The sequence below is a fragment of the Pecten maximus genome, chromosome 10, assembly GCF_902652985.1.
Source record: "Pecten maximus chromosome 10, xPecMax1.1, whole genome shotgun sequence".
In the NCBI taxonomy this organism is placed as follows: Eukaryota; Metazoa; Mollusca; class Bivalvia; order Pectinida; family Pectinidae; genus Pecten; species Pecten maximus.
Genome location: NC_047024.1, coordinates 21,534,829 through 21,558,447, shown reverse-complemented (window position 1 = coordinate 21,558,447; position 23,619 = coordinate 21,534,829). Strand labels below are relative to the sequence as shown.

The 23,619-nt window shown below is 35.4% G+C and overlaps 1 protein-coding gene across 2 annotated transcripts; it reads right to left on the bottom strand.

Moving 5' to 3' along the window:
- Positions 1 to 1,505: 1,505 nt before the first annotated feature.
- Positions 1,506 to 23,503, bottom strand: LOC117335816 (Bardet-Biedl syndrome 2 protein homolog). Of its 2 annotated transcripts, XM_033896023.1 has the most exons (22): positions 23,351 to 23,496; positions 22,311 to 22,447; positions 21,198 to 21,416; positions 20,713 to 20,838; positions 19,897 to 19,959; positions 19,561 to 19,638; positions 18,782 to 18,886; positions 18,085 to 18,171; positions 17,781 to 17,858; positions 17,500 to 17,557; positions 16,658 to 16,755; positions 15,527 to 16,081; positions 15,163 to 15,219; positions 14,847 to 14,880; positions 14,184 to 14,247; positions 13,468 to 13,575; positions 12,862 to 12,991; positions 10,962 to 11,093; positions 6,608 to 6,745; positions 5,505 to 5,617; positions 4,723 to 4,871; positions 1,506 to 4,123 (listed from the first exon to the last, which is right to left on the bottom strand). In XM_033896023.1, the coding sequence occupies exons 2-22, from the start codon at positions 22,425 to 22,427 to the stop codon at positions 4,023 to 4,025; spliced, it is 2,610 nt and encodes an 869-aa protein (XP_033751914.1). In that variant the 5' UTR covers positions 22,428 to 22,447; positions 23,351 to 23,496; the 3' UTR covers positions 1,506 to 4,022. The 2 variants fall into 2 exon arrangements, with proteins under 2 accessions (XP_033751914.1, XP_033751915.1); XM_033896024.1 differs by lacking the exons at positions 1,506 to 4,123; positions 4,723 to 4,871; positions 5,505 to 5,617; positions 6,608 to 6,745 and adding an exon at positions 9,690 to 10,269 and having other exon boundaries at positions 23,351 to 23,503.
- Positions 23,504 to 23,619: the final 116 nt, after the last annotated feature.

Below are 23,619 nucleotides of genomic sequence, written 5' to 3'. Positions count from 1 at the left end.
AAGAATGATGATTAAGTATATTTGTCACTGTTATTGCTATGTCAATATATCATAGGCATTTTATATGGGTACCTGAGGATTTGATGTCAAAAAATGCATTAATCCATGAAATAAAATTAACTTTTGGCACAACCCCATAGGGATGCTACCACACAAATGTGAGTGATATCCATTGCTTAGTTTCAGAAAAGAAGTTGTTTAAACCAATTGACCCCTTTTGACCCCGCCTTCTGCACCCCGGGGGGAGTGGGGGTCAGTTCCTTCCTTTATAAAATTTTGAATCCCTACCCAAAAGGATGCTACCAGGCAAATATGAGCGATATATCTTGCCTAGTTTCAGAGAAGAAGTTGTTCATATCAATTCAGCCAAATTGACCCCTCTTGGCCCTGCCCCTCAGGCCCCCGGGGGGTCAGCCTCACCATTTGTACAATTTTGAATGCCCACCCAATAGTGATGCTACCAGGCAAATATGAGCAATATCCATTGCTTGGTTTCAGAGAAGAAGTCGCTAATATCAATATAGCCCAATTGACCACATTTGGCCCCGCCCCTCAGGCCCCCGGGGGGTCAGCTCCATCATTTGTACCATTTTTAATCCCCACCCCATAGTGATGCTACCAGGCAAATATGAGCGATATCCATCGCTTGGTTTCAGAGAAGAAGTCGTTTATATTAAGAGAGCCAAATTGACCCCTTTTGGCCCCGCCCCTCAGACCCCTTGGGGATCAGCCCCACCATTTGTACAATTTTGAATCCCCACTCCATAGGGATGCTACCAGGTAAATATGAGTGATATCCATTGCTTAGTTTCAGAGCAGAAGTCGTTTATATCAATTCTGTAAAACTGACCCCTTTTGGCCCCGCCCCTCAGACCCCAGGGGGTCAGCCCCGTCATTTGTACAATTTCAAATTCCTACCCCAAGGTGATGCTACCAGTAAAATATGTGAGCAATATCCATTGTTTGGTTCCAGAGAAGAAGTCAATTATATGAATATAGCCCGATTGACCACATTTGGCCCCGCCCCTCAGGCCCCTGGGGGTCAGTCCCATCATTAGTACAATTTTAAATCCCAACCCCATAGTGATGCTACCAGGTAAATATGAGCGATAGCCATTGCTTGGTTTCAGAGAAGAAGTCGTTCATATCAATATAGCCAGATTGACCACATTTGGCCCCGCCCCTCAGGCCCCTGGGGGGTCAGCCCCATCATTTGTACAATTTTGAATCCCCACCCCATAGTGATGCTACCAGGCAAATATGAGTGATAGCCATTGCTTGGTTTCAGAGAAGAAGTCGTTTATATCAATAGCGCAAAAATGACCCCTTTTGGCCCCGCCCCAGAGGCCCCCAGGGGGTCAGCCCCATCATTTGTACAATTCTGAGTCCCCTACCCATAGGGATGCTTCTGACCAAATTTGGTCAAATTCTGATGTGTGGTTGATGATGATGAGGGGCTGATGGGATACTTTGTTTGAAGAAAAATCATCAAAACAAGATGCTGATATACTCTTTGTAAGAATTTTATTTACCTTCTCATAATAAACATCATTACAGTGTAATACAGTATCACAGAACAATATATACACTGGCCAGGATTCCAGGACAGTGTAATTACAAACACTCGTAATACCCCTTAACAATATATATATCTCACGAGATTTTGACACCTTTCACACTGACAATATATTGAATAATGCACAAGGTAAGTGATATCATCTTTATATCACATCTCAGTTAAAGGTTGCTTTACTTCTTCAACAATCCCAACACTCGTAAAAGTTGTTGACATTTGGACGGAACATAATCTTTTACCAGGTACACACATGGCATATTTATCTGAGCTGCTGATAAGCCCTGATCAAATATCAGTCCTTGACCCTTCAAAACATAAGTAAAACAGTGTATTCAAATATTCAAGGGTTATTGACTGAATCATTTTTAAAATCATTTTTAAATCAAAGCAACCCATTTGAATATCTTTATACAAATACATTTGTAATCTAAAGTTTTATGGCTCAGTATTATTTTATTATTGTAAACCAGCTTTCTTTTGCAGCTTCTTACTAACTTTCACGATTTCCACACCATAAAATGTCCATCAAGTGTTTATATAACTGTGGCAAACCAGACTAAACATGTACTTTCACTTTACATACAAAATGTCCATTGTGTGTGTTTATATAACTGTCGCAAAACAGACTAAACTTGTACTTTCACTTTACATAAAAAATGTCCATTGTGTGTGTTTATATAACTGTCGCAAAACAGACTAAACTTGTACTTTCACTTTACATACAAAATGTCCATTGTTTGTGTTTATATAACTGTTGTGACACCGACTATACTGTACTTTCACTTTACATAACAATTACATGAAACATGCTACAGCCGTACACCTATATACCTATATGGGTACATACACTATATGTATGTGATAAACCCTTTAGAAACACTCAAATAAATCTGTGATATTCGGAAAAATGGTTAAAATGGATCTAAGATTGCTATACGAAATGAAAGTTGCCATAATGTTACTAGTATACAGATCTAGTTTATCTATAAATATTTTTTTTAATAGAATTGTTTTTCTGTGTCTTAACATAAGTGGAACTTCAATAGCACTCGTGATGGTCTAGTTAGTCCTAAAACTTCTTGGTACCATTCTCTCACACAGAACAATAAAAAAAATATTAAGTCAATATGAAATCGTATTATATAAATTAGTGTTTCAACATCAGCATATCAAAGTATAAAATATTACGAGTTTACCTAAATATGTAGACAGGATTCAAACAATCTTGTTTAAACAAACTACAGGGGCAACCACCATGCATCTTCGCCATTCAATTTTTCTATTTTTTTATCTTCCAGCCAGTCTTCAGTAAATATCAGTAGCTTTCATAAATCACTCACAGCATCATGTCACAAGCCGTGAGCAATCATTTTTACAAATCTTCCATTCTTTTACATCGTCTGGTGTAAAATCAGACATTTTTGTGGGGTTAATAATTTCATGTTATTTTGTGGATTAGTGGAACCCTAAAATCTGTTGAAAAAACCCCATATCATGAAATTTGAAATTTCATGAATTTAAAGCAATATTAACAAGTGAGAACAAGTATCTCAATATTCATAAAAGCATTCTAGCATACATATTCCTGTGTCATGTCCGCACTTGGAACAACCTGCACCAGCCTGTATGATTTTAATGCTTAAAAACTTTTGCAACTGATGTCCTTAGAAAACTATAAACTTCTTTCCTTTAAATGTTTTTGTCTTTCCTGACAGGATTGGACCTTTCGACAGGTGAAATATATAATGTTGAAAGTAACTCTTATAAAAAATCAGTTATTAATTCATGGATATATGCATGAACTGAAAGAATAAGAGTTCTCACAAAAATAGCGAAAATAAAACCCACAAAAATGAATGATGTACCAGTACATGCCTACTTACACAAATAAATAGGAATGTTATCAATCCTTCCACACCATTAGTAATCACAGTCCATAGAAACAGATGATTTTATAGGTAGAGTTTAACATGAACCGAGTGTTATTGTCATGTACACCCAGAAAATACAAATTTGTGGCTTGGTATTTTTATCTCAACCATTAAAATAATCTACCATATTGTCAACCTTGTGAAAACAAGATTGTCATATATCATAAGCATTTATCTATTTGATATTTCCAAGTGCATATTAAACAACTTGTCTTTAGAAAATCAGCCTTTCTCCCCCCACCCCCACCCCAAAAAAAACTATATCTTTTCTGACAGGTTGGAACCTTTTTACAGGTGAAGCACAATGGTGAAATATGGAATCTCTTGTTCTTACGAGTGGCTTTATAGACATGGCAGGCAAATTTTGTACCATATCAATTATTTTGGAGGTTGTAATATATCATCTCCATCAAAGCCACTGTGGCAAAAGTTTGTTATTCCTAGCAATAATACATTATGCACATTTATCAGGACGGAATGCAATTAAAGTCTTTATACAGCCCCGACAGCCGCTATCATGAGGCTCCGGTCTTGATGATTTTGAACAGTGAGCTGACATTATTGCTTTTGATCGCCCCTCTACATGCGTTCACCACCTGTGTCTTGTAACGGCCAACTGAAAATAAACAGAAACTATGTGTCAATTCAGTATCACAAATGGAAAATGGATCAGCTGTAAAGATATCCGAGTATACAGATTTTAAAGTTAATAAAAATCTCATGTTAAAGTAACACATAATTTTAAGTCAGAATCTTTATAAACTATAACCTTATGTTATTAACCCTTTCATCCCTACTGACCATATTAGACATCAAATGATGAATGAACTTTCACCCCTACTGACCATGTTGGACTTCAAATGATGAATGAATGGCAGAGTCCACTAAAGCTTCTTAGGGTTGAAAGGGTTAAGTGTCTTGGTAAAAAAATTAAAACTTCATTTATTTTAGAACATTTGTGAAGCAAGTTATATCAATTTATATCAATCACTCTTGTTGGCCCTGATGGAAGCATTTGGTTTGGTTTGATTTTGTTTAACGTCCTATTAACAGCATGGGTCATTTAAGAACGTGCCAGGTTTTGGAGGTGGAGGAAAGCCGGAGTACCCGGAGAAACACCACTGGCCTACGGTCAGTACCTGGCAACTGCCCCACGTAGGTTTCGAACTCGCAACCCAGAGGTGGAGGGCTAGTGATAAAGTGTTAGGTACTTACCTCTGAGTCGTCCGGCCTTCTGTATGACCTGGTTCACCTGTTTGAGGGAAGCCAGTAGCTCCTGGTGGTTACCACACCGGATCTTGTAGCCGTTGATGAGGTCCCGATTCATATTGAAAAGTTCCATGTAGCCCTTCCGCATATTCTTCCTGTTGGTACAAAAACATTTCTTTATAAAATGTTCAGTTTTGGTGTCTCATGTTTGTACTTGTGCATCATCATCGATCAATTACAGGAAATAATTTAAATCAGAACACAATAAAATTCCAGCAGAGCAATTAAACTAGAACTGAAAATTATAAACTTAATCTTATCTTACAACAAATGCGAAATGGGAAATCAATAAAGGGACATAACTCTTTTTAAATTCATCAAAATGAAAAATCAAATGCAAATGCAAATGAATATGTATACATAAATATATCTACCAGGAGATAATGATCATATGTATCAAATATCATATATTCTGCGAGAGAGTAAAGAACATTAATTTGTACAACTTCCATCTTCATAAGATAAACAAACAGACACCCTTACACCAGGGGCCTTTTCGTTTCGGCAGACAAACCAGTTCATCAATTTTTAATTACATTTAGGAATAAATCTTGACTGAAACGCAAATAATACAGGCCTTGAAAATGTTTGCCAAGCTCATCCAAAAGCACATAAAATCACTGAGTCCACCATTATTTCATAAACAAGGATAAACGAAAATAGCCCTGTAAACCCCCATAGCTGTGTTGTCAGGGTAAAATTACGTATAATCAAGGGGTCAGACTTACATGTCACCCATTAACCTCGCATCCTCAGCTCTGACCACCATACTTCTGATGAGATTAGAGTGGTCAGCCATCTCAGCGGTCAGTTTCTGTCTCACAACATTGTACTCGTCCACCTAAAAAAATTTTTTTTAAATCAACAGCAAAATAATGGTTTTTGAATTAAGCCAATACATATTTTTGCAAACATGTTGACTGTAGGATTTGTTAATATGTAATTGTACCCCAAGCTCTTGAAAATAAGTCACAGCTTATATTGATTATTAGAAAAGCTTTCATGACTTATTTTTGAGACTGACTTAATTTGCAGGCTGTCAAAAAGAATATCCATGTTATATTTACTGATATTTGTTAAAATGCAGATTGGTCTCCATTTACTCAACATTCCAGAATGAAGGCCAACACACTTCTTATTATAGATTAAAAATATTTTAAAATATCATTTCAAGATACACAGCAGACATGATCACCTCCATAGTGAATTTTAGATTCACCTTCAAGTCAACAAGGGCCTACTTCTTAGTAAACGTTAGGGGCTTATTTTCAAGAATAAATTATTTTTCAAAATGCTTTTCTCTACAAGGATCCCACAGTTTATGTTTGAGATTGGCTCATTTTCAAGATTTTAGGGTAAAATTTTTCCTAACATCTGTTTATTTATGCCTAGGTGTTCCTTGTCACCATAATGGTGGGTGTTGTTGATGACACAGAAGACACTTACTCTTCAGGAACTCCTGGTCCTATTCTCTTGGTACCTGTTCAGGAGTCTCCATGAAAATCTACATTTTGTTCATTTTCGGCCTTTGTTTAGTTGATTTTTAGAAAAAATTAAGGTTTTTTTTTGCTTGTTGGTATCCTCTGTTCTTTATCAATAGGCCTAGCTATATATAGGCTGACCAGTAAATGGAATTGAGGTTGACAATTAGCTGACCAATAGCTCAAATTGAGGTTAACAATAAGCTGACCTGTATATCAAATTGAGGTTAACAATAATCTGACAAGTAACTCAAGCTGAGGTTGACAATAAGCTCACCAATAGCTCAAATTGAGGTTAACAATAAGCTCACCAATAGCTCAAATTGAGGTTAACAATAAGCTGACCCTACCTTCAGTAAAACATCCTTCAAGTTTTCTATCTCGGCTGGGAAGTCAGCGGTCACCTGTAGGTCGTCCATGTTGAGGAATAAGGCTAAATTCTGTATCACGTCCCCGGCAGTGTCCATGTCATCTGTCATCAGGGTGACCTGGGAGAAGGCAATTAATTATAATTAATTATAAAACAAGTTTAACAATAAAAATAAAATGTTTTGTCCAAATTTTATTTTACAAAAATTACTTTTCAACTGAAATCCAATTTTTATCGTCTTCATGTGAGAACTGTACATGTAAATATATTGGCATTTTGAAATGCATAGTCAATAAATTTGAGCAAGTAATAATGTCACATGAGCTTGATATCTAATATTAATAGCTATAAGTTTGTGTTGTAATAGAACTACATTACCATTGGTAGATGTTCAACAATACAAAACTAAATCAAAAATGTACTATCATCAAAATAAATGAGCAAAAAAAAAAAAAAATTGTACCTCAAAATAAATTGCCAGCCTTCTTTTTTTGGGAGTAAGACTTAATGATTTTTACCATAAGTCTACACATTCATTATCAACACCTCTTCTTCATAGTTCATTAATTTTTAAAGTCCAGGTTTAATTAACAGTCAATCAAAACCAACAGCTAAAAATCTGTAGTTTTAGGATTTAGATTTTCAAGAAATTTGTAAATGTGTTTTTCTGAGGCTTAAAATTATGAACAGATGTTATAACACCAAATGAAAATTTTAAGAAGTTGAATTGGAAAGAATACCTGTACAGTCAGGCTAAAGGTTAATAAGTATATACTAATTATATTGTTTTAGATAGTAAGAAAAATGTAAATAACTCAAAGCAACCTGAAGAAATATATAACACCAAGAACAATCTCAGGGAAAAGTATCCAGGTACAAGTCCCAGATAATTATGCATCAGGGCGATTCGCGCATGTGGTATTTGACAGAAGTTTTCATTGAGCAGCTGTGAACATATTCTCACTTTCATCCAGAAAAGGATTTTTTTTTTCAAATTTGACATAACCTATATGGTCACTCGCCCAGTAACATGAGTTTTCTCCAGGGTTCTCTAGTTTTTTCCTCCCAAATAATAAATTAATTCCTCCTCCTCTTTGTACTAGAATTTGTATGGATTCATCCCTATTGTATTATCATATAATTCCGGTGCAATACAACTGCAACATGTGTCGTGAAACTATAACACCGTTTGATCATGTGACCAATTTTGTGATGTCTTCACCTATACTGATTTTACTGTTTCAAGAGATATAACAAATGTAACAAATGGATATCAAAAAATAAAAAAATTAAATTGAAAGCATAACTATGATACACTTTAACAAAATATAAATACAGTATAAGGAATGAATGTTTGAGTAAATGTTATTATGGTCCCATAACACACATTGCTATTGCTGGCAAACAGCAAGCCCCAGCAGGTCTTTATTAAGTCTGTAAGCAATAGCATGTATGTTATAGGACCAATACGTCATTTGTGAAAACATTCATTGCTTAAATAATGACCAAAGAGAGAAAATTCAAAACAAGATATAAACATGTTAGATTATAAAGTATTTTTGTATATGATGAAAATTCATCTAACTATAAAGAAATGGGTAAAAAACGTCTGACAGTTTTATTTGATAACAAGAATAAAAAATTATCGTGTCAAATGTAAATCACATAATTTTTTAATTTCTTTCAATTTTACAAGCTTTCTTTGATGCATTGTCAGAATTTTCGTTATCAGAATATACGAATTCATAGTTGATTTCAGAGATTACTGGGTTATAAAATCGTACGTGGGCAGCCGAGTGCTGACCAGCCAAACTCTTATACACAGGTTAAGATGAATATCCCTGTCCATGATAAAGGCCTATGTTTGATCATTTTTCTCACATACTGTATTTTAAAAAGTAAAAAATTCTTAGGTGTTGTGAATCTTTTTCATAACGCCATCAAGAAAATTCCATTAAAATTGATGACTTTATCAATTTGTGATGTGGTTGCGCTACATGAAAATGACGTTACGCTATTGTGAGTATTGCCATAGTGTGTGCCAGCTGTCTTTCCTTACCCCGTGATAAATCAGTTTATCCAATCTCTAACAACCATAGGATCTCCCTATGAGGTATGTGAGAATATTTGATACTGATATCAACACATAGAGAATGCACGGATATCAATGGTGGATCTATATTTGCAAATGTACTGTTTTTCCACAAAACATTTGTCTCACAGAAATAAAGTAATTTACAGTGATACAGTGAAACAGTGTTAAATCAGAGCCAAGCAGCACTGAATGATGTTAGTAACGTAAGTTTTGGATTAATGATTAATAACAGTCAATCACCCTGGAGACATCACTTCTCTACAACAAAACAACACAATCAGGCAAAAGTTTTAGCTAAAATCTTTATACTTTGGTAAAAAAAAACAACACCATATTTATCCTGTAATAAGCTCAGGGGATTAACACAAACCTTGACACAAAGTAGGGGTGGGCTTATTGCAGGACAATGTAACAGCATTTTTATTGAGAACTGGGGGTAATACACATGGATTAGCTTATTACCAGGCATGGGCTTATTGCCAAATGATTTTGGTAGTTTTCACTGTAATAGACACAGGTGGGTACCAGACATGGGCTTATTGCCGAATGATTTTGGTAGTTTTCACTGTAATATGTAACAGAGCGCATGATTAATTAAATTTAAATCACTGCCTCCGCTAGGGATCGAACCCGGGACCCCTGGCTTACTAGTCTTATGCTCAACCGATCGAGCTAAAGAGAAGATCTCTCTAGCCGAGCGGTATATTGCGGCTAGTATTTACCAGGGTTACATACTCCCCCTCCAGGAAAGAACTCGTCCTCGAGTTTCAAGGAGTAACAGCGATGCTTGTGGAGCAATCCTGAGTATTTTCCCCGGGTCCCTACATGGGCGCCAATGTAACAGAGCGCATGATTAATTAAATTTAAATCACTGCCTCCGCTAGGGATCGAACCCGGGACCCCTGGCTTACTAGTCTTATGCTCAACCGATCGAGCTAAAGAGAAGATCTCTCTAGCCGAGCGGTATATTGCGGCTAGTATTTACCAGGGTTACAAATAGACACAGGTGGGTACCAGACATGGGCTTATTGCCGAATGATTTTGGTAGTTTTCACTGTAATAGACACAGGTGGGTACCAGACATGGGCTTATTGCCGAATGATTTTGGTAGTTTTCACTGTAATAGGCATAGGTGGGCTTATTACCAGACATGGGCTTATTGTCAAATAATTTTGGTAGTTTTCACTGTAATAGGCATGCATATATATGGATGGGCTTATCACTGGACATGGGCTTATTGCTGAATTATTGTGATAGTTTTCACTGTAATAGGCAGGGGTGGGCTTATTACCAAACATGGGCTTATTGCTGAATAATTATAGTAGTTTTTACTGTAATAGGCAGGAGTGGGCTAATTGACAGACATGGGCTTATTGCTGAATAATTAAGGTAGTTTTCACTGTAATAGGCATATGGATGGACTCATTATCAGACATGGGCTTATTGCCGAATAATTATGGTAGTTTTGAATTTAATAGGGCATGGGCTTATTACTAGATAAATACAGTATAATTCAACTCTAAACTTACTACTGAGGCAGCACTTGTCTACAAACATGCATTATCAGCCAGTGTTAATGTTGCATTTCTAAACAATGTGACAGGTACAAGAAATGTGATTGGTTACAGATAATTTGACCATGCTGGCATGCATACCATTTTAGTGTGAAGATCAATTGAGGAAAAGGATATGAAAACCAACTACTCCTCCTTTATAATACTTTTACATCAAATATTTCTATTGATAAGGTTTTCATAGAAGAAACAGAATGACGTATATTCTATATTCATATAAGTTTTATAAAATTTCAATTTTCTATATACATATAACATAAGAGTTGACGATATCACATCTGTGAATTACAAACTATCTACAATAATATTTAGAAATAAATGGATTATATTTTGTTGCTAAAATAATATAACCATTTATTCAAAATGTAAAATTCAGGATTCATCTTTTAATGAATTAGCAAGTTTGCTTCCACAGCCTTTTCTTGTGAGAATCAGACTTTGTGAAGGAAAATGTCACTATGTGCCATCAAACTGTGAGCTGTTAGTAAAATCTGGAGAGAAGCCAGAGAAATCAGGGAAGCATTTATTCCCTGCTTCCAATACAATAGTTCTTTCAATTTAGCTCATTCAACAAAAATCAATCCCTCTGATAGATCAAAAAATAACATAAAGTACAAATTTTTTTTGTGTGGCAATTGAGTTTTATGACACACTGTAATATTTACCTGGCCAGACGCTTCCATCTTGATGACCAATGGCCCTGATCCTCTCAGAGACAGGAAGCTAAAATGGAGGTTGGACCCCTCACACACTAAATCATCTTGTAACAGGAAATTCTGGTTGATCCACAGCAACACCTGCAGTTAACAGAACACTGTGTAATCTGACATTTCTCAGGATCAGAACACTGTGTAATCTGACATTTCTCAGGATCAGAACGCTGTGTAATCTGACATTTCTCAGGATCAGAACACTGTAATCTGACATTTCTCAGGATCAGAACACTGTGTAATCTGACATTTCTTAGGATCAGAATACTGTTCTGTGTAATCTGACATTTCTAAGGATCAGAATACTGTAATCTGACATTTCTCAGGATCAGAACACTGTAATCTGACATTTCTCAGGATCAGAACACTGTTCTGTGTAATCTGACATTTCTAAGGATCAGAACACTGTAATCTGACATTTCTCAGGATTAGAACACTGTGTAATCTGACATTTCTCAGGATCAGAACACTGTGTAATCTGACATTTCTCAGGATCGGAACACTGTAATCTGACATTTCTCAGGATCAGAATACTGTGTAATCTGACATTTCTCAGGATCAGAACACTGTGTAATCTGACATTTCTCAGGATCAGAACACTGTGTAATCTGACATTTCTCAGGATCGGAACACTGTTTTAAATCTGACATTTCTCAGGATCAGAATACTGTGTAATCTGACATTTCTCAGGATCAGAACACTGTGTAATCTGACATTTCTCAGGATCGGAACACTGTAATCTGACATTTCTCAGGATCAGAACACTGTGTAATCTGACATTTCTCAGGATCAGAACACTGTGTAATTTGACATTTCTCAGGATCGGAACACTGTAATCTGACATTTCTCAGGATCGGAACACTGTATGGAGACCCTGTCTTATCTGACTTTTTTTCTGTTACCATGGAAACTCACATAACTGTAAATTGTTTAATGAATATAGTGTCAACAGTAAATAAATTCTCTGGAGCATTTTTTTTTGTCAGGCTATTGACATATCATTGATGTAAACCTTTCATGGATTTAAAGGTCACCCATCTTCTTTTCCCAAAACAGGGAGATGTACTTATAGAGATATCGTGCAGTTATTATCAAATATAATAGCACTTCCCTTTTGCTGATAGCGACCATACACAGTGTTATGGAGAAATTTGTATATAATACAAAAATAGTTTTATTGAAGTAGATCACTTTTTTTTTAAATCTCTGCAAAATATCCTAATTTGTTTAATAAAATACCTCATCAAAAATGATGGTTGTACATTAGGTTTGTGTGTTGGGTTATTGCCACATGCATAGTTTTTTGTAGTAGTTGGTGGCTACCTCACTGACTAACATATGGGAGGTGCTTCATATGCTATCCAGAGCAAGTGTTTTATCTAAGAACACAATCATAAATGCACACAAGAGCCCATAATCTAAGCTTCCAGGAGAAACAACAAATCGCCCCAACATACACCGTCACACACCTCCGATCCAAACCTGAGGTTACATTGTCTGATGCTTTGGTTTTTTACTAGATTTATCTACCCATGAGCAGCAAAGGCCATTTTGAGGCAGAATCACCTTGTAGTAGTTGGTGACTACCTCACTAAACAACATACGGGAGGCCCATCTCATGTCATCCAAAGCAATTAGGGTAAAGTGTTTTGCCTAAGGACACAACCATGACAGCACAAATCGGCCCGTTTCTCACCTTCCCGAGAAACACAAACTGCAATGGGTAGGGAGCATCGAACCATGCGCCTCGGATCGTCACATGAGATTACGAGGCCAGCGCTCTAACCGACTGTGCTATCGTGCCCATTATGAGAGTAGTTGATATGGAATACAGGATAAGTTATACTGGTCTTACCCTCGCCACACGATCGTTGACAGTGAATACACAGGAACTCTTCGGCTCTTGTTCGGGGTTGTTTTTGATTGGTGTATACATTGAGAATCGTGGAAGCTGGCGTGTCAGCTCAAAGACATGAAACTGGATACTGAAAGTTGGAAATTAAAATAAAAACACAGGATATATGAAAACGTCAAAATTGTAGGACAAAGTAATAATGCAAATTGGGTACTGAAATCAAAATTAAAAATCAAATTGAAAACACAGAATATTACAAAATGTCTAAATTGTAGATCAAAATTTGTAATGATTCAAACTGGGTACTGAAACCAAAGTTAGAATTAAGTTAAAAACAGTGGATATCACAAAAAACAGTGTAGGCCAAAATGTCAAAATTTGTAATAAAATTTAATTAAAAACACAGGATACATGTATAACAAAAGGTCAAAATTGAAGGTCATGTCTCATTAGTCAAAAGTATCCTTAGAAAAGTGCTACCTTGACTTTTAGCTAACATGACAATGTACATCGACTTGTAGCCAATATAACTGGACTTATATAGATATATTACATGGATTCACAGTCAATGAGACAAAATAGCAAGATTTGTAGCTAACAAATTACCTGGACTTGTAGCCGACAAAGGCTTTGATGTGGAGGTCCACCGGTACATCCTTAGGGGGTTGTATTGATACTGTCAGGCTATTGGACAGCTGGGCTGGGGCTGGGTGTCTGATCAGGAGAAAAGTAAAAGTGAAAGAAAAAAAACGGAATTAAAAACAGATAATAAGAGATGGAAAAGATGTCTAATGTCTGTAATTGTTCAGATATTTTTGGGGCGGCAATGCTTGGAGATACAGACAATGCATAGGTCACTATACAAGACAATTGAGTGATTTTTTTATATTATTTATAATAACACTTAGTAGGATTAAATCTTATAATCGGAACAATATGCTATTGCTGTAAATCCATTTCATACTGTGTATTAAATTTCCTATAAAAAATACATTCCTATGTGTAGTTATTATATATTTTTTGTAAATTTCACTTGAAAATACGTAACTTACATAAATTTTGTATATAAATTAAATGTGAAAATAATTGACATTTTTATGTATACTATGTAGGCTATGAAATTTGTTTGATCAAAAAAAAAAATATTAATATGCCTAATGATCAATTATGAAAAATGCTGTTAATTTGCAATTGATTATTACACGTACCAGTTAATAGATTTTGGTCATCTTCTCATCACGAACAAATGGACTTACAACAATTACGATAAATTTGTTATTATCATCATAAGATGTGAGTGTTTTTCAAAGATCACTACTTACATTACGTGACTTTCTCCCTCAAATATTCCTTCAGCAAATATCAATACCGCTTTGATGGCAGTGTCTGGTCAATAATAAAAGTTACATCAATATATATCTAATATAACCCTCTCTTCATGTGAGGTTGTAACATAACACTACTACAGTAATAGCATGTACTTTCTTAATTAATAATATTGTCTTTTTATTATCTCAATTAGCATATAAAACAAATTACATCCTTGACTTTCTCAAAATTTTTGATAAAAGAACAATTCAATATGCTTGTCCATTATCATCACCGCTGTAAATGAACTTCCTTTGGCAGAACCCAAACTAAGACAAGATTTTAGTGGACTGAGGAAAATGCAATAAGCACATTCATGATTTAGCACAATGCTTTCAGCATGAAAATTGCTAAAATAAGATTACCATTAAAATAAGATTACCACTAAAATAAGATTACCACTAAAATAAGATTGCCGCTAAAATAAGATTACCACTAAAATAATATTACCACTAAAATAATATTACCACTAAAATAAGGTTACCACTAAAAGTAGATTACCACTAAAACATGTACATTTACAGTATTCTATTCTTAAAATTTTCAGCCAATCAACACAAAAAAGTCATAAGGGCCAGTAACTTTTCTGGGCTAATGCAAAATGCCAATGTACTTACCATTTGTTGTTCCTATAAATAGTTCCACATGTGGCTGAAATGTAGATACCAATTTAGTCACATTTTTTTTCAAAGAATTGATTTTTAATGAAATGACTCTTTTATTTCCACAAGTAAGTGTACAAATAAAAATTTCATTTGAAGCTGTTAACAAATTAACTTCAAAACATCCGGAGTCTTTTCAATAGTACCATTATCCCATAATAAGCCTATGCCTGGTGATGTGCTTCCCTCTATCTATTTTAAAACTGTAAACAAATGCTATTTATTGTTTATATACTATATAAACATATATTTTATATATATATATACTTACCGGTTTACCATCCTCCCCAGTGTTAACTCTCAGTGTTGTTTGTAGCTGAGTGGCAGCCTGTCAAGTTCAAAGGTCAAAGGTCAGTTTTATATTCTACTTTACACAACATATATTATCATATGTTAAAGAGACAACAAAAATGTAATTCTAACTCAAAATCAACACATTATGGGCAAGATCTGAACAAAATGAAGATTTGCATGGAGACCTTTGAAACTATTGAGTTTACATTATAATTTGTATAAAATCAAACTATCACCAATTTCATATATATTTTTCACAACAAATTCTTAAGACAGTTACAAAGAATGGTGATTTTTCTTTTTTTAACATATCCATTCAGATATAGACATTTGACACATACAGGAATAACTCCCATCTTCTGGGCGTCATATTCTCCTGGAGGAAATGGTCTTTCGGCTGAGAATCTGGATGCAACGCTTCCATCACCACCAAAGCCTCCTCCACTTCCTGGGCCGCCTGCTCCGACCCCTCCTGGTCCCCCAGGACCTCCTCCATCAACACCTCCTGGTCCGCCTGCTCCTCCCGCGCCACCTCCAGCTCCGCCTACCCCACCTCCAGCTCCGCCTGCACCACCTCCAGCACCGCCTACACCACCTCCAGCTCCGCCTGCACCGCCTACACCACCTCCAGCTCCGCCTGCACCACCTCCAGCACCGCCTACACCACCTCCAGCCCCGCCTGCACCACCTCCAGCTCCGCCCACACCACCACCAGCTCCTCCTCCTGCTCCGCCCATTCCTCTAAGTCCTGTCCCTCCCACACCACCACTGCCACCCATTCCGCCACCACTACTGCTGTTGAAGCCACGAGAAGCGGCATTGGTGGCCAAAGCAGTGGCGGCCACAGCTCCAGCTTTTGTGTTCTCATCATAGTTTTTCAGTTCCATCATCAGATTCTGTAAATATCAAGAAAACTGGTTTATGTAGACCACTGCCTATACAGAACACTGTATAATAAATCACTCTCCAGAAACTAGACAGCGAGGTATTTGCATTTACTACTTTTCAAACTAAGTGCTGAATAGAGAGTCTGCATAGAAACAACCAGGACCTGGTTTCATCAAGGTCCTGAAGAAAATTCCTTAAATTTCAGTTTTCCATACAAAAGCATTGTTATAAGATTTACTAATAATATAAAGTGAAAATTCTTAGTTAAGGAACTACCCTTAAATTTTGTATCTACTTTCCAAATATATCTCTAATGAAAACAAGAGATTCCAGAAGGAGCATAGTGGTTCTCAAAATAAGCCGTCACATGAATAATCAAATATCATTATAAAACTGGTCTTTATGATGAATGGTACACTCAATGTATCTAGCTGGTGCATATCTCTCATGTAAATAATTCTTCAACAGATTCAGTATAAACTTTGTGAATCTTTGTTAATTTTTTTTTATTATCTTTTTCTTTTATCAATTCAGAAACATTTATTACATCATCATTAACAAAACAAATCTTTGTTTATTGTTACCTGTTTACGGAGACTAAGATCACGAATCGTTTCCTGTTCCATGTTAGAATCCATCAGATTACCTCTCATCTCTATGGGGGCGGGGTTGTATCCCTTCACTGAAATATCAGACAAGGTCAGAATATGAGCAAGTTCAATCAGAAACTATGGTAACTAGGGTCTAACTAGAGTACAAGCCAACTCGCTTTGGTTACATGTAACCGGCAATGTGTATAGAAACAAGAATTTACAATACAACATAAAGGTATTTTCTCACTATTTTGTAGAGGCTCCCTTCATTATGCCTTCGAACAATTGAATTCTATACCTAGCATCAGAATTTCCCAACAGTTCGATTCGACGCAAAACAAATCCTTACTTGTTGAAAAGATATCTATAAACTCTAATTAATAAAGGGGGAGTTTAGTTGATCAAAGACAAAACTTACTGTACATGAAAAAGTCTTAATTATCAAATTTGTTGCATATTAATGTAAATTGATATTTTGTTTGTAAAAAAGACTTGCATGGGAATTTCCTTACAGAAAGGATAGTCACCCACATGGTAATCTCTATGATGTGTTCATTTGCCATTACAGGTATGCTCAAACCAATGATGTTTCTTATAAACTCAACATGAAACTAAAGTTCTATCTTGTTGGGAGTGTTTTCATGTAGGACGTCTGATTTTATCTCAAAATAGCTACTGCAATCAAATTTTGATTTCTTTCATGCGAGATTAGCTTTTAAAATACCTTCAGATTTAACAGTCAGAAAATATCAACTCTATTTGTTAGCATTTGGCATGGGTGGGCTTATTACCAGACATGAGCATATTGCCAGATATATATGGTATATACTTACCTTCTCCCTCCGCGGACACACAGATCAACTGTTGGGAGCCATCTAGTCGGTAGTCACCCTGTAGGCAATAAATTGATTTGATATTGTACATATATTCATACTGCATACATGACACTACATACAAAATAAACATTCATTGATTTCAAATTCAAGCATCACCAAGTAATTTAGCCTTATTTGACACTTTAAAGAATTTTTCAATCTAAATATAACAACTTACTGTACAATGTCAATATGAAAAAAAAATCAATAGATAAAAGACTGCCTAACTGAATTTTTACCTGGACGATACCCGCCACTGGATGGCTGAATGCGTCCTTGTAGATTACCTCCCCTGTTCTGTCACTCCGCACATCAATCTTTAAACAAAAAATCATTTAGATCTACATTGTTATCAAAATGGTTTAATATTGTTCACTGGAATACCAAATGAAAAAATATTCTAAAGTTTTTGTAAATGAAATGTTATAACATAGAGAAAGACCATTCCTGACATTGTAAAACTATGGAAAACTCAGTTTGCCTACATTGCATTAAACAATATATACTACCTTGCAATTTACTAAGATAAAATAAATCTACTACCTTGCCGTTGCTCCAGCCAGTGATTAATTCAGTCACTCCATCCGAGTCCAAGTCAAAACTGTGGATCGCTAGGGCTTGGTTCTTAGACTGAAAAATGAAGCAGAACATGTCTCTGAAAAGGTCAAAGGAATTAAGACAGTCCAACTTTAACCTTCTATCAACAGAAAATTAGAAAGTTGATAACCACTTTAAATTTTAACAGTATATATACTGTGTATTCTTTAACACAAAATCAACTTAACAGTAGTCATTAGCCACCCATTTGTCTATAGTTACCACTCTCTAAAGGAACATAACGATCCAACAAATGAAGCCGCTAGAGTGTTGCCTAGGTTTTCTATAAATAGTAACAGTGACCTTGGCCTTGCCCCAAAAACTCTGAAACTCAAACTTGTCTGAAATATTATAGTCCTTTACAATTATATGAAGTTTGATCAAAATCTCTCAAGGAATGAGGTCTCTAGATGGACAGGTGGGAAACTATAGCCCCCACCCACCCCAGCCCCTACTGGTAACAGTAGACGACTAATGGCCGACTTAAGGTAACATTACTTAGTTACTTCTCGTTGTAAGCTAAGTCAGAATAAGATCAGTCCCCTGAAAGTCTCTGATGATCTGAGTATCTGTAGTTTCAATGGAGATATTGATATATGAATAAGTTTGAAGAAACATTCCAAACAAAGTTTTCAGTACATACTTTGATCCTCCAGTATCGCGAGGACCTGTCATACACGCCCACTGTACCATTAGCCAGAGTGTATCCAAACCTACTGTCCATCATAGGGCACAAACAGGTGATGGCCTGCAAAGTGATATAATCACAAATTACAAATTGTTTTTAATTTTGACTTCAATAATATATTACTGTTCATTAGTGATTTGTGTAACAGGTTTAGAAACTGAAAATCACATAAAACATCAGCACTTAAAATCAGTTAGGTATCACTCAATAAGAATTTTTTCTATCTTTAACACATAAACTGAAATCTGTGTTTTTGTCCAATATATCAGATGTTTTTGATGCTCATTGGTATGCCCAGTGTTCCATTGTCATCATATCCTAGTTCTTATTTTAAGAATGTGACTTTGACCTAGATCTGTACAACAATGAAGCATAAGACGCTTATTCTTCCGGAACACCTGGTCTTAAGTCTCCTTGTAAATTTTCAATGGTCTCCATACAAATCTATGATTTTTTGTTCATATTTTACCATTATTTTATCGACTTTGAGTTAGAATTATGGTTTTATTTTGATGTTGGTATTCTCTGTAGTTTTAGCATGCATGCTTTCAAAAAAGTCAATTTCCTTCAACAAGCAAAAACTTGCAAATGAGTCTTGATGATAGGTCAATATTCCACTATTTGCTATCGTTACATGTAACTGTTCATTTTATTTTAAAAAAAAATAAGCTTTAAAATTAATCCCTGAATATGACCATACATCTTTAAATCGTGTACTTAAATAATGATTTCACCTCAGTTTCTGTCATTTCGGCAAGAATCTCATCCTCTCTAAACACACGGATGTCAAAATCTTCTGAACCAACAACGAGCTATAAAAGAAAATAAATAACAATAGATATACGACAATTCGTCCATTTCTAGTTATAAACCCACCATTATCTACAGCTTTTCAGTAGAATTCATAAATTGATAAAAAATCTCAAAATTGTCTAATAATAAGCATGTTTTTATCATTTTACACAGGGTTATTATTTTCTTGCAAATTGAAATATCTTAAGCAGTATCATTGATGAATATATACATCTCCTGTGTTTTAAACAATGATATTTGGTGATGATGATTCTGACCTCATTTTGTCCGTCACTGCTGAAGTCGACCAAAGCCAGAGAACAGACATTGTCACCTGTCACCTGGTGAAGAAAAAATAAGTGTTATACTTTTTAATGTATTCTGTCATACTCTATTGATCTGCCCCCCAGATTCCTGATGGTCCTCCAAACCCCCCAGATTCCTGATGGTCCTCCAAACCCCCCAGATTCCAGATGGTCCTCCAAACCCCCCAGATTCCTGATGGTCCTCCAAACCCCCCAGATTCCTGATGGTCCTCCAAACCCCCCAGATTCCTGATGGTCCTCCAAACCCCCCAGATTCCTGATGGTCCTCCAAACCCCCCAGATTCCTGATGGTCCTCCAAACCCCCAGATTCCTAATGGTCCTCCAAACCCCCCAGATTCCTGATGGTCCTCCAAACCCTCATTAAAAGACAAGTCAACTGATCTAAGCCATTTACTACAGCCCAGCTCCATGATCTGCCTATAGCTACTGTATGAATGTCCAGTTGTTTGTATGGCCCGTGCTACAGTACATATATGAAATATCTATAATTTTTTGCATTTTATTTCCTACTTTCCCAAAGCTCCCAGGCTCTATGAAGAATCAAAGCAATGTATCAGCTAACTGATGTTACAGTTTTTGTTTAATAAACTGAAGATTTTGTCCTTTTTTTTTAAATTTTTTTTTGACTGTCACAATAGACAAGTAAAACTAAATATTGTGCATTAGGTAGAAAACAATCTTTACATAAAAAGCAGTCATCAAAATCTTTTTTCTTTGTACAGAATAAACTGAAATGCAGAAGCAAATACAGGATTGTTAAAACTTACTGTCCAAAATATGTCATTTCCTTCCATGTCATAGCCCTGAAGTGTACAGTTTCCTCCTACAATGGCCATAGGATCTTCTATGGAGCCAAGTCGACCAATGACAATACAGTTTGAGCCATCAGCTGTCTGTAACACAAATAAAGGTTATATCTTCATCACAATGAAAACAGACAATACCCTGTACCTGTCAATGTTACAAATTGTCTATGGGGAGGTAACTCTATTGCAAAATAGACAAATACTTGAAAAGAAATTGCAATTATTTGAAAAAAAATGATTTGATTTGATAAAATCCACAACATTGTAAGAAGATGTTTTATGAATTCAAGAAACAAGAAAAGCAAAGAGAATCCAGCTTATTTTAAATTTCAAACAATTATGGCACTCTATTCATAATAGGGACTTATGAATCTTGCAAATGCAACATAAATTTGATACTTTTTTAAGTATGAAAATATTAATAGTTTCTTCTTATTGAAACATACATCTTTGTAAAACAGATCACTGTTATTTTCAACGTCATACGCCAGTAGATTTGTATGTGTCCCCACAGCCAAGATGTCATTCTCCTTGTCACGGACAAGCTGGCCAGCTGACACCGACGACACTTGTTGATTGATACTGAGGAGGTTGATGTCTCCATCAGATGTTATATCCAATCGACCTCCTTTCAACCCACGATTGTGGGGGTTATGTATCAGCACCTGAAAAAGTCAGCATATTTTCATAACTAATTTGTTAATCGATAATAATAATAGTCTTTGTCTATACTTGATAACATGTTGAGCTTACAAGCTTGTCTTATACATGGTCAAGAAAAAGAAATAATAAGAAATGATAAAAAAAAATCTGGTATTAAAGGATTTTTCACATTTTAGTTAATCTATTAAGTCACTGATGAATTACAACTATACTAGTACATTAAACAAAAAGCTAAACTAAAATAAAAACTAGATTGGTTACTTCGTATACAATGTTCTAATAATAATTCATTGTATAATTACATTTTCAATTTTTTTTCTATACAATGTATATAATTATATTTTAAGTATCTACAAAATAAAAACCGTATATTTCCATATCATCACAAACAGCTATGAGCCAATGACAGACCTAGATAAATTATAATTATCATCATTATCCTGTGAAACAGATGATTGGAAGAAATATTTATATTTATACAATGAGTGTTATACACTAACAGTTTTCACATGTTCACTCCATTTAGATCTGCAGCTGTAGACCACAAAAGGTTTAGGTCCTAAAAGCCATGATAAAATGGGACCATGGCTGTAGTAGCATGGTCGTAGGTAAATTTTAAGCTGTTTAATGTGTTGAGGTCATTAATTTCTTACTTAGATTTTTATGTTCAATGCCAAAATTTTTTCTAATAACAGTTTCCACATTTCAATATGGAACTTCAACTATATATTTGTTATGAATATATATGTTGTCATAATTTAAGGTGGTCCACCACACCACTACCAAAACCAAACACTGCCAGGTATAAATGTAGACCAGTAGAATTTCAGGTAGACTCAGTCCAACACATGATGGTTAGAGTTTAACACTAATTAATGTCAGGTTTGATGTTGTACCTTTCCAGCTGTTGTAGCACAGGTGAGAGATGACTGTGCACCATCATACTTTCCAATGGTGACCATACGAGGATTAACCTTATGGTTGATCTTCAGATTGAAAATTGGCACCAACATCTTGGATACTTGGGGATTTTCTGAAATCAAGATAGAAAACATTAACAAAACTTCTTCTCTGGTATAAATGGTATTTAAATTTTGTATCGAATGAAATAATAAAAAAAGGCATTCATAAATATCTGTATTGATGATGATATTGAAGTCCTCAATATATTTTCACTCTTGCTATATCTATTTTTGTGATCACAAGGTTTCGCTGAATAGCTTAACTTCAAGCCAGATACATATTACGACAACTAGTCAAACTAGATATAACGTTATCTGATGTTCACAGGCCAATGTGATATGTACAGGAAAGGCCCATCTCATTGTGAGTGTAAATAAACTTGTCTTTCTACCTAATTGATTATTCTTAGCACTGCACTGTTAGCATCGTTATATCAAAACCGGAAACGTATTAGAGATACATGTAAATGTATTTATCCAGTCAGGTAAGCGCATGGCTTGTAGGACTTCTTGTCTTCTTCAACAGAGTGAAGAGTATTCAATTTTGAGGTGGCAAGACAAGTGTAGCTGTAAAGGAGAGAGTATAGCACTGGTTCATAACTTAGTCGGGAGGATGAGGATTGTAGATAGGAATAGTTTGAGGGAAGAAGGATTTTATTTACATTGTTTAAAACTTATCTGTGAACAAGTGATGAAAGTACAAATAATTTTCAAGATCCATACTGTACGCTTGTTACCACCAAAAAAGCTTTTCTTATGTAAGTTGTAAAAATATTAAGAGATATATAGATTAATCATGACAAGAACATATCAGTTTATTTAGCAAGCATGACACCAGTGTAGGTATATTACATTCATAAAAATTTGTAAACGCCGCTCAGTCAGAGATTGAGTCATTGACAACCTATCACAGCAAGGTGTAGTTCTGCTATTTTGCCACAATATACATTGCAGTGAATTAAATATCGACTTACCAAGCAAACTTTATGAAGCCTGAAAAGGATGAGTTGTAAATTTAAAACGTAAACCCTCTGATTTACATGTTTTTGCCCTGTTTAACAATCATATGTATGTGACAGAAGAGCTCTACAGGAATTCTTCACCGGAAGTTGTCCCGGAATTTTTTATCAGCAGTAAATGGAAAAATCGTATCAAATATAATACATTATATAGTCAATTATTAATGCATTCATTCTTGTTTATTTAAAATTGTAACTTAATACGAAGATACAATATTTACTGT

What these genes read in the sequence shown, in the direction of transcription:
- LOC117335816 (XM_033896023.1), bottom strand. Translation starts at nt 22,427, where the DNA reads ATGTTGGTGCCAATTTTCAATCTGAAGATCAACCATAAGGTTAATCCT. An exon ending in GAGGGAGAAAGTCACGTAAT is followed by an intron (nt 13,576 to 14,183) that starts GTAAGTAGTGAT and finishes TCTCCTGATCAG; the next exon opens with ACACCCAGCCCCAGCCCAGC. An exon ending in GCGAGGTTAATGGGTGACAT is followed by an intron (nt 4,872 to 5,504) that starts GTAAGTCTGACC and finishes TTGTACCAACAG; the next exon opens with GAAGAATATGCGGAAGGGCT.